The sequence below is a fragment of the Trichosurus vulpecula genome, chromosome 3 (assembly GCF_011100635.1).
Source record: "Trichosurus vulpecula isolate mTriVul1 chromosome 3, mTriVul1.pri, whole genome shotgun sequence".
Taxonomy (NCBI): domain Eukaryota; kingdom Metazoa; phylum Chordata; class Mammalia; order Diprotodontia; family Phalangeridae; genus Trichosurus; species Trichosurus vulpecula.
Window position 1 is genome coordinate 209,025,435 of NC_050575.1, and position 12,233 is coordinate 209,037,667.

A 12,233-nucleotide genomic window follows, 5' to 3' on the forward strand; every position below is an offset into this window, starting at 1 on the left:
ATTTATTGTTCTTTTTCTTGTCTTTTTTTTTTTTTGCGACAACCAGGGTTAAGTGACTTGCCTAAGGTCACATAGCTAAGTAAGTATCTGAGACCAGATTTGAACCCAAGTTCTTCTCACTCCAGGGCCAGTGCTTTATCCACTGAGCCACCTAGCTGCCCTTGCCTACCTAGCTGCCCTTCAATATCCCTCAAAATGATCATTTAGCCTATGCTTGATAGCTCTAAAGAAACTCATTCTCTTAGAAAGCAGCCAGTTCCTCACCTAGAAAGAGACAGTTACTACAAAGTTCCTGTGATAAGCAAAAATCCCTGTAATATTACTCCTCTTTACTTCTAATTACTCCTTTCAAATATGTATTATAAAAAACACAAAATCACAAAATAGTGATTTTCCACCAAGTCTATCTCTCCCTACAATGTTAACAAAGCTGTCTTAACATTTAGTATATACACACACACACACGTATGTATGTATGCATGCACATACGTGCACATATATACATACATACATATATTCTGACTCAGAATCAGTCCGTATTATCTACAAATCCCCCAATCACCAAATATAATGGCTGTTTCTCAGAATTCATCGTTCTTTGTTTCTCTGCAGTATTCTGACCCTATTGATTACCCTTTCCTTCGGGAATGTGTGACACTGCTTTCACTTGTTTTCCTCCAACCAGTGTGGCCACCCCTGCTCAGTCTCTGTTGAAAGATTACAATCTATACCACTCCTAAGGGTATATCCTAAGCTCTGTCTTAGACCTCTTCTCTCTTTCTACATTTTCTCTTTTGGTAATCTGATTACATCCCACAGGTTTACTCTTCATTTCTACTCGGACAACTCTCAAGTTTATATATTCAATTGTAATCTCAAGGCCAACACCACTAACTGCCTACTGGACATTTCTCAATGGCTAGCCCATAGATATCTTAAATTCAATTTAGAATTCATCTTTTTCCCAAAATCCATGCCTCTCTGTTTGAAATTTCCTAATTAGTGCCAAGAGTACCAACATCCTTTCCCAGGGTCAGAACCCTGAAGACTTCCTCAACTTCCCTTATCCAACATATCCAATTAGTTGCTGTCTTTTTTTGACATTGTTTTTTTTAAAAATTTTGAGTTCCAAATTCTCTCTCCCTCCCTCTAGTCCCTTCTCCACCCATTGAGAAGGTAAGCAATATCATATTAATCTTACATGTGAAATCATGAAAAACATATTTCCACATTAGTCATATTGCAAAAAAAAAAAAGAAAAGAAAAAGTAAGTGAAAAAACTATGCTTCAATGTGTACTCAGAGTTCATTAGTTCTCTCTCTCAAGAGGTAGATAGCATTGTTTGTCATGGGTCCTTCGTCATGGGAACTGTTTTGGATTGTTGTCTTGATTAGAGTAGCTAAGTCTTTCACAGTGGATCATCATTACAATGTTGCTCTTACTGTGTACGAGGTTCACCTGGAAGTTTACTTTATTGTACATCAGTTCTTGTAAGTCTTCTCAGGTTTTCTGAAACCATCCCTCTTGTCATTTCTTATAGCACAATAGTATTCCATCACACTCATATACCATAACTTGTTCAATCATTCCCCAACTAATGTGTATCCCCTCAATTTACAGTTCTTTGACAACACACAAAAAAGAGCTGCAATAAATATTTTTTGTAAAAATGGGTCCCTTTCCCTTTTATTTGCTCTCTTTGGGATATAGATCTAGCAGTGGTATTGCTGGGTCAAAGGATATAGTTTTCTATGCCTTTGGCCATAGTTGCAAATTGTTCTACAGAATAGCTGGACCAGTTCACTACTCTACCAATGGTATATTAGTCTATTTTTGACATACCCTCCAGCATTTATCATTTTTCTTTTCTGACATGGTGGCCAATCTATTAGATATGAAGTGGCACCTCAGAATTACTTAATTTGAATTTCTCTAATCAATAGTGATTTGGAGCATTTTTTCCTGACTATTGATAAGTTTGATTCCTTCTCCTGAGAACTGCCAGTTTATATCCTTTGACCATTTATCAACTGAGGAAAAGCTCTTATTTTTTATAAATTTGGCTCAGTTCCCTATATATCTGAAAAAAATGAAGCCTTTATCACAGAAACTTTCTGCATTTTTTCCCTAGTTTCTTGATTTCCTTCTAATTTTGGTTGCGTTGGCTTTGATTATGCAAAAAAAAATTTGCAATTTCATATGATCAAAATTTTACTTCCTATGATCTTCTCTATCTCTTGTTTGGTCATAAACTCTTTCCTTATACACAGATATAGATAGTAGACACATTTTTTCCATGCTCCACTAATTTACTTATGATGTCATCTATCACTCTGTGTCTAAATCATTTAGCCATTTGGACCCTATGTTGGTATATGGTATGAGATGATGGTCTATGCCTAGTTTCTGCTTTCTACTCTTCCTAGCAATTTTTGTCAAATAGAGAGTTCTTGCCCCAAAAGCTTGGATCTTGGAGATTATCAAATAAGATTATTTATGATCACTAACTACTGTGTATTGGGTACCTAATCTATTCCACTGATCCCCCACTATATTTCTTACCCAGTACCAGATTGTTTTGATGATTACTTCTTTGTAATCTGGTACTGCTAGGCCACTTTCCTTCACATCTCTTTTCATTGATTCCTTGATATTCTTGAACTTATTTTCTTGTAGATGATTTTTGCTATCTTTTCTAGCTATATAAAATAAATTTATGGTAGTTTGGTTGGTATGCCACTGAATAAGTAAATTAATTTTGGTAGAATTGCCATTTTTATCAGATTGGTTCAGCCTACCCATGAGCAATTTGTATTTCTCCATTTAGACCTGTCTTTATTTATGTGAAAATTGTTTTGTAATTGTGTTCATATAGTACCTGGATTCATCTTAGCAGGTAGACTCACAAGTACTTTATATTGTCTGGAATTATTTTAAATGGAATTTCACTTTCTATGCTTCCTGCTGGATTTTGTTGGTAGGATATAGAAATGTTGATGATTTGTGTGGGTTCATTTTACATCCTGCAATTTTGCTAAAATTGTTAATTGTTTCAGTTAATTTTTTCATTGATTCTCTAGGGTTCTTACAGTATAATATCATATCATCTGCAAAAAGTGATAGTTTTTTTTTCTCTCATTGCCTGTTTTTATTCCTTCAATTTATTTTTCTTGTCTTATCACTATAGCTAGCATTTCTTGTACAAATATTGAATAATAGTAGTGATAATGGACATCGTTGCTTCACTCCCAATCTTATTAGGAAGGCTTCAAGTTCAGCCTCATTATAGATAATGTTTATTCCTGGTTTTGGATAGATTCTACTTATCATTTTAAGAAAGGCTCCATTGATTCCTATGATTTCTAGTATTTTTTTTAAACAGGAATGGGTGTTATATTTGTCAAAGGGGTTTTTTTTTTTTGCAATTGTTGATACTATTTTTGTTGTTTTTGTTACTGATATAGTTGATTATACTTATAGTTTTCCTAATGTTGAACCAGCCCTACAATCCTAGCATAAATCCCACCTGGTTATAGTATATCAACTTTGTGATATATTGCTGTAATCTACTTGCTAATATTTTATTTAAAATTTTTACCATCAATATTCATTAGGGAAATTAGCCTACTCTCTTTCTCTGTTTTTGTTCTCTCTGGTTTAGGTATCAAAACTACATTTGTGTCATAGAAGGAATTAGGACTCCTTTACCTATTTTTCCAAATGGTTGATATTTCCATCATAAAAGGAATTTGTAAGAACTTTTTTTGCCTATTTTTCAAATAGTTTATATAGTATTAGGATTAATTATTCCTTAAATGTTTAGTAGAATTCACTTGTGAATCCATCTGGTCTCGGAAACTTTTTCTTAGGGAGCTTAATGATGATTTGTTCAATTTCTTTTTCTAAGACAGGATTATTTAAATATTCTATGGCCTCTCCTGTTAATCTGGGTGATATATATATTTTTGTAAATATTCATTCATTTCACTTACACTGGAACATAATTGGCAAAATAACCCCTAATAATTGCTTTGATTTCATCTTCATTCATTCTTCACCTCTTCATTTTCGATACTGGTAATTTGGTTTTATTCTATTTAAAAAATCAAATTAACAAAAGGCTTATCTATTTGGTTGGGTTTTGTTTTTTTCATAAAATCACCTCTAGGTCCTAATCTTATTTTTAGCTCAATATCTGGGTTTTTTACTTTCAGTTTTATTACTCTCTCCTTTGATTTTCAGGATTTCCATTTTGGTGTTTAATTGAGGATTTTTAATTTGTTCTTTTGCTAGATTTAGTTACATGCCTAACTCATTGATCTGCTCTTTATCTCTTTTATTGATGTATGCATTTATAGATATAAATTTTCTCTTAACTACTGCTTTGTCTACATCCCACAAATTTTACAATGCTGTCTTTGTTGTCATTATCTTTAATGAAATTATTGATTGTTTCTACAATTTGTTCTTTGACCTACTCCTTCTTTAGGATTAGATTATTTAGTTTCCAATGAATTTTTAATCTATGCTTCCATGGCCCCCTATTGAATATAAAAGGGTACATTTATAATTTCTGCTTTTCTGCAATTATTTGTGAGGTTTTTATGCCCCAAAACATAGTCATTTTTTGTGAGGTGTCATGTACATCTGAGAAAAAGGTATATTCCTTTATATTCTCATTAAATTTTCTCCAGAGGTCTCTCATATCTAACTTTTCTAAAATTACATTTTTCTCCTTAACTACTTTCTTATTTATTTTAAGGTTAGATTTATCTAGCTCTGAGAAGGGAAAGTTAAGGTTCCCCAATAGTACAATTTTAATATCTATTTCTTCCTTAACTTTTCCTTTAAGAATTTGGATGCTATGCCATTTGGTGCATGTTTAGTACTGATATTACTTCATTGTCTATGGTATGTTTTGGCAAAATGTAGTTTCCTTGATGATCTCTTTTAATTAGGTCTATTTTTGCCTTTGCTTTGCCTGAGATCATGATTACTATTTCTGCCTTTTTTTATTTCAGTCTGAAACATAAAAGATTCTGCTCAAGCCCTTTATTTTAACTCTCTGTGTATCTCTGTTTCAAGTGTGTTTCTTGTAGTTAAAAAAAAAAAAACATATTGTTGGAGTCTGGTTTCTAATCTATTCTGCCCTCTGCTTCCATTTTAAGGGTGAATTCATCACATTCACAATTCAAAGTTATATGATTACTATGTATTTCCTTGCATCCTATTTTCTTCTGCTTATCCTTCTTTCTCTTTTTACCTTGTTCCTCCTCTAAAATCTGTTTTGTTTTTTACCTCTGACACCCTTAATCTGCCCTCCCTTTTATCAATCTCATCCCTTCTCTTATCCCCTTCCCCTCTTACTTCCCCAGAGAATAAGATATATTTTTATACCCAACTAACTGTGTATATTATTGCCTCTTTGAGTCAATTCTGATGAGTAAGGTTCAAGCATCATTCACCATCACCCATCTTCCCTTGTAAATGCTCTTCTTCGTGCACCTCTTTTATATGAGATAATTCCGCCTATTCTTTCTCTCCCTTCCCCCTTCTTCCAGTGCATCCTTCTTTCTCACCCATCAATTTTTTTTAGATCATCCCAACATAACTAACTCACACTCATGCCCTTTCCCTATGTAGACTCCTTCTGACTGCTCTAATAATGAAAAAGTTCTTTGGTGTATATTTATTATCTTCCCCCATAGGACTGTTTACAGTTTAACCTTACTGAGTCTCTTATGATTTCTCTTACACATCTGCCTTTTTCTGCTTCTCTTGAGTCTTGCATTTGAAAGTCAAATTTTCTATTCATCTCTAGTCTTCTTAACAGGAATGCTTGAAAGTCCTAAATTTCATTAAATATCCATTTCTTCCCCTGGAAGACTGTACTCAATTTTGTTAGGTTCTTGGTTGTACTCCTAGCTCATTTGCTTTCTGGAATATCATATTTCAAGACTTTGCTCAGGGTGTCTCCCATGCCTGGAATGCATCTTCATCTCTACCTTTTAGAATCTCTAGATTCCTTTCAAAGTTCAGTTCAATACTTTTGGTGGTAGTAAAAACTGAAAGCAAAATACATGAACACTGATTAGGGAATGGTTAAAGAAACTGGGATATAAGAATGTAAAGAAATATTACTGTGCTGTAAGAACCAAAAAATGTGATGAATACAGAACATGGAAAGACTTATATGAACTGATGTAAAGTGAAATAAGCAGAACCAAGAATATAATATTCACAGTGACTACAACAACATAAATGGAAAAAAATCACCATAAACAATCAAAAATGAATGTAACAAATTTTAAAATTATAAACTTCTCCCTACAGAAGAGATATGAGACAACACTTTCTCCCTCATTTTTTTTTTGCAAAGGTAGAGATCCATGCGTGTGGAACGTTGCATTTTTTAATACAATTTTTTCAATGTATTACTGGTTTTGCTGATTTCTTTCTCATCTTCCTCTTTTTTCTTTTTAAAAAAATTCTTTGTTAAAAGGGATGGCTCTTTTGGAGTGAGGAGGGAAAGAAGTATAAGAGGAAATTCAAGCAATGTAAAAACAAAGATATTAATAATAATTTATTTCTTAAAAAAAGCTCTGCTCATATACTGCCTTCTAAATGAGACCTTTATTGCTCCCTTCAGCTACCAGTAGCATCCCTTAAAATTAACTAGTATTTACTTTGTATATATTTTGTATCTACTTAGATGTACAGGGTTTTGAACATATTGTTCCCCCCACCTTACAGAATATAAGCTCATTGAGGGCAAGGGCTATTTCATTTTTGTCTTTGTATACCCAGCAACTAAAGAAGAGTGCTTGGAGCAAAGTTGGTAATTAATGCTTGCAGTATGATTGACTGATTGACATTAAACACCATTGATAAATATGTTTCTAGTAGAAAGAAGAAAAGCTATGGGTACTACAGCTAAGATAATTATGGATTAAAAATCAATTCAATAGGGGCAGCTAGGTAGCACAGTGAGTAGAGCACCGGCCCTGGAGTCAGGAGGACCTGAATTCAAATTCGGCCTCAGACACTTGACACATGTACTAACTGTGTGACCTTGGGCAAGTCACTTAACCCCATTTGCCCTGCCCAAAAAAAAACCCAAAAATCATTTCAATATGTCTTTTTAGTATTCATAAAAACACTCTTGAAAGAACGGAAATTTAATTCTGGCTTTTCTATTTTTAAAATTTTTAATTTAAAACTTTTGACTAATTAAAACCAGCAACTTATTTGGGAAAAAAAAGAAATACCCACATAAATAAAATGGAACACAAAAGAACTGGGAACTTACGCATTTCCATAAACAGCTGCCTCTTCTCTGCCATGGTCTTTCTCTTGTTCCCACTTTCCTCAATCATCCTAAACACATAGAGAGACAAAATACTAAATAATTTAACAATTCAACTAAATGTTTATCATACTACTGCTGTTAAGTTGAGAAACACTTGTGCATATATTAAAACTGAGTTGGTAAAAATAAGTTGGAGACGTAAATTGAAAAAAAAGTCCTTCATTGTCTTTATATCAAGTCATCATTGTCGCTGTCATCACTGTCGTCATCATCATCATCATCCAGTTTACAAGGTACTTTCACATGTGGCACCTCATTTAAAACTCACACAAAAGTGCTACTCTGCTAGTAGCTCTAGATTTTCAAAGGCCGTATCAGCCTAACACATACTCTGACAAATTCTACAAAGCCATAAAGACCGGTGGGTTTCCAGTTATCTACTGTCTCTAAAAATGCAGAATAAGGCACACATTATCGGACACATCTAATATGGGAATTAGTTTCATTTGGCTATACTTACTTGTTGCAAATTTTTTTTGTACTTTTTTTTCTCCAGTGGGGGAAAGAATGGCAGGAGGGAGAAAAAAAGAAATGCTTGATAATTAAAAAAAAAAAACAAAACTACCCTATTTCCCCATGTAAAAGATGCACACTTTTTCGAAAAATTTGGGGTCTAAAAACTGGGTACGCCTTTACAGTGGATGCAGATTTTTTTACTTGCATTTCCCACTTTTTCGCGCTTGTTTTTGGGCTCATTGTTTCGCATTTGCTACCAGTATATTAGGTTACATTCTGCCATGTTCTGCCCAGAAATGGCTCAGAAAAGATTTTCCTACAGCGCTGAATTCAAGTTAAAAGTGATCCAGTTTGCAAAAGTGAATGGAAATAGTGCTGCTGAACATAAGTTTGGTCCTCCTCCAACTGAGAAAACAATTTGAGACTGGCTACGGGAAGAAGAAAGCCTACTGAAAATGCCAGGGCAGAAGGCCATGAGAGGCAAGTCAGCAAAACGGCCTGATTTAGAGAAGATAGATAGAAGAGAGATAGAAGATATGGATTGAAGAGCAAAGGGCAATTGGAATTCCTGTGTCCACAAAGATGGTTCAGCATGAGGCAAGAAGAATTGCTGATGAAAAAGAAGTTACTAGAGGGCAGCTAGGTGGCACAGTGAGTAGAGCAAAAAAGCAAAAAGAAAAAAAAAAGGTTGCCAATTTCAAAGGATACAATTGGTGCTTCAGGTTCATGAAATGGAATGGACTAAGCATGCATACATGCACCAGACTTGCCCAAAAGACACCTGAAAGCTATGAGCAGATGAATAAAACTTGAGTTCAATAACTTTATTTAATACTTTTTTTTTCAAATTTCAGGCCCCAAAATTAAGGTGCATCTTATACATGGGGAAATATGGTAGTGAAATTTCAGTGGTGCAGTGGTTAGTACACTGGACCCAGAGTCAGGAAGACCTGAGTTCAAATTCAGCCTCAGCCACTTACTAGCTGTTTGCCCCTGAGCAAGTTACTTAATTCTGTTTGCCTCAGTTTTCTCAACTGTAAAATAGGGCTCATAATAGCATCTGCTTCACAGGGTCGTTGTGAGGATCAAATAAGGTATTTGTTAAACATTAAGTATAATACCTAGTGGCAGGTACTTAATGAATGCTTATTTCCTTCCCTCCATTTTATCAGTAGAAATTACATTAAGAAGAAACATTAATATTCGCTTTGCCACTGCACACTAAGGACCATGGGACCTTTCCATCTGAGCGTACATTCCATATGTGTTGTCTCCCATTAGAATGTGAGCTTCTTGAGAGCAAATACCATCTTACTTTTCTATTTTTATCCCTAGCACTTAGCACAGTGTTTTGCACCTAGTAAGAATTTAACAAAAGTTTTATTCATCCATCCTTAAATATGCACCAAAATATTCATAGCAGCACCCTTTGGAGACCAAGGATGAAACAGTGAATATCCACTAATTCTCAATGGCTGGGGGAAAAAAACACTATGATATATGATCGTAATACTATATTATTTGTTGTAACATTAACAAAAATGAGGACTTTGAAGAAATGTGGAAGATCTATATTAACTATATTTAAGCTAAAATAAACAGAATGAACCATCCCAGGACACCGGGGATCAGTGTTTGCTGGTACAGATATACTATCCAATGTCTGTCTCTCTGAGCCCCTAGAGGCTATGACTATGTCTGAGTTATCCTAAAGAAGGGGAAGAGCTGAAGCTTCATAAAGGCAAGAAGTAAATAAGCATGGGAGTGGGAGATGTCAGGAGCTCCAATAGTACCACAAGTTCACTGCTTCTACTACTAGTTGCTGCAACATCTTGGGTATTCATAGGCCATCCAGGTAGCTTCAATCACAATACTGGGGGAAGAAGGAACATAAAGCACTGTGACTCCAATATTAGGACAGTATTATCCAAGCTGAGTGTATGCCAAATGTACTGGCAAGCACCCTAGCACATCCAGGATGGCCTGCTAACACAGGTTCTTTGATCTGCTTTTCTAAAGGAAAGACAACTCAAAAGAGGTTAATAATCCTACTTTAATTAAACAACATCATTCACTAGTGCAGGGGAAAGGTCAGCACCCTGAATGTGGAGAAAACACAAGCAGAGCAATTAGCACAAAAGATCCAATAGACAGGGCTCCAACTGTCTAGTAATCTTGGTACACACTTTAACATCTACATATATCACCAGGGAAGCACCAACATCTGAGTAGTTGGAGGGGGAGGGGAGGTTCCTTAACAAACAGCTACCCAGAGTCGGATCCAGGAAATCAAAAGGTCCTCCTCCTGTGCAAGCCCCCAAAGCAAACTCTCACCTCAGAATATATATACACTTTCAGCTAATAGGCTCAGAGCCAGAAGGCATCACAACCCTCCTGACTCAGTGCCTAATTAGCTTAGTATCAGAAGGTACAAAAGCTTTCCTGCAAGCAAGCTTCCCCTTAGGCAAGTTCCTGCACCAATGGGCTCTATGTGACTCAGGATGTATCACAGCTGTGAGCTGGGCCAGAGCTCAAAGCAGCAAGACATCCGTGACTGAAATACCTGTGTACCTTTAGACCTGGGAACACAGCCCCTGTTCCAAGGAAAAAAAGGCGACATGTGGTCACACAGGCCTATTAATGGACAGGGAAGATCTTATATTCCATTAACCGTACACCAGGTAAATCAATTTGGGGGCTTCTACCCATTGTTTTGTGAAAACAAAACCTGATGAACTTACACTCCCATCCATGGCTTCTTCCCACACCCTTTCATTTACTCTCTAGGGCAAAAGTTTTCAATTTGGGGTCCCTGAACTTGTTTTGTTAATATTTTGATAAGTATATATCAATAAAACTGGTTTCCTTTGTAATCTTAGGTATTTTATTGCATACATTATTCTGAGATAGTAGTCTTGCCAAAAGAGTTCATGACAAAAAAAATTAAGAAGCTCTGTTCTGAATAAAATATGACTTCTTTGGCCTAGCATTTAAATTCCTGAACTCTTTGATTTCTACTCCACACATTGCTAGAAGCATATAAACAAACTTACCATAAGAAAATACACAATAAACACAAAAATATAAATTAAAAGATCAACAAAACAAAGTTTAACACTGACTAATGGGCAAACTAACAAAGAAGAGATAATGAAAGCTATATCCTTCCTCACAGCAAAGAGGTAATGACTACTAGGATAGAATATTAGATACAGTCACATATGGTTGCAGTGGATGTTTTTCCTTGGATGTTTTTCTTTGTAATAAGGGACAGTTCAATGTGGGGGGGGAGGATAAAAGAGAATGACTACCCTGAAAAGACAAAAGGCATCAATAAATTATATTTTTAAAGAAGAAGGTTATTACCAAAGTCCAGGAGAGAAAAAAAAGTAGAAGAGACAAGTATGGACAGTTTTTTCTAGGAAACTATGAAAAGGTCACATAAGATGTTAGCTTGAAGGATTGCTAGGATCAAGTAAAGAGTTTTTTAAGGTCTGGGAATGTGTACATATCAGAAAAACATCCAACAAAGATATATATGTATACATGTAAGTATACATGTATATATATGAGTATATATAAATCAAAAGCACCAAAAACTATAAACCAAAATATTCATTGTAGCACCTTTGCAGTAACCAATAATAATAAACAAAGTCAGTATCTATCAACAAGGGAATAGTTGAACAAGCTGGGAAAAAAAACCAACTGTGACATATGAATGTAATGAAAAATTAATGATATTTTAAAAATCATTTATAAGAAATTAGTACTTGGTGTGAAGTGATAGTCAAATAAATAGAACCCAGAGAACAATATCTATAATGAATGTAATAAATGAAAATAACACTAAAAGAAAGAAAGAAATGCTTATCAATTGAAAAATGAGTTTCCAGTCCAAGACAACTTAGGTCAGCAGGAAAGGTCTGTTGCACCAGGGTAAGAGGAGCACAGACCAGTGAAGGCCAGCACAGGCTACGTCAGTGCAGACCAGGCCCCAGCAAACCAGGCCTCAGACTGACTCAATCAGTGGCAGTTTCCAGACCTATCAGCACACAGATGGTAAAGGGATTGGCCAGTGGATCAGAAGGAGATTTACAGGGTCCCTTTGATGACACCAGGGGCAGGATTTTGTTGCGTTGCCTGTCGTTGTTGTTGTTGCTGTCCTCTAGGCTGGAATGAAAACTCCCAGGAATATTGTAGCCAAATTCCAGAGCCCCCAGTTCAAGATGAAAATACTGCAAGCAGCCAAAAAGAAACAATTCAAATATTGCAGAGTCACAGTCAGTATAACACAAGATTTAGCACTTTCTACATTAAAGGATCAGAGAGCTTGGAATACAATATTCCAGAGGGCAAAACAGCTAGGATTACAACCAAGAATCATCTACCCAAACTGAGTATAACC

General features: G+C 35.4%; 1 protein-coding gene across 7 annotated transcripts in view; it reads right to left on the reverse strand.

Annotated features, from left to right (window-relative positions):
* Positions 1-12,233, reverse strand: part of DTNB (dystrobrevin beta) — a 351,017-nt gene that overhangs the window by 318,922 nt on the left and 19,862 nt on the right. For 6 of the 7 annotated variants that reach the window (XM_036750795.1, XM_036750793.1, XM_036750794.1 and 3 more), the window contains exon 2: positions 7,310-7,377. The exons of the other annotated variant lie outside the window; for it this stretch is intronic. In XM_036750795.1, the coding sequence (XP_036606690.1) occupies positions 7,310-7,376 (67 nt within the window). In that variant the 5' untranslated portion in view covers position 7,377. The remainder of the gene's footprint in view (positions 1-7,309; positions 7,378-12,233) is intronic. 7 annotated transcript variants of the gene reach the window in all.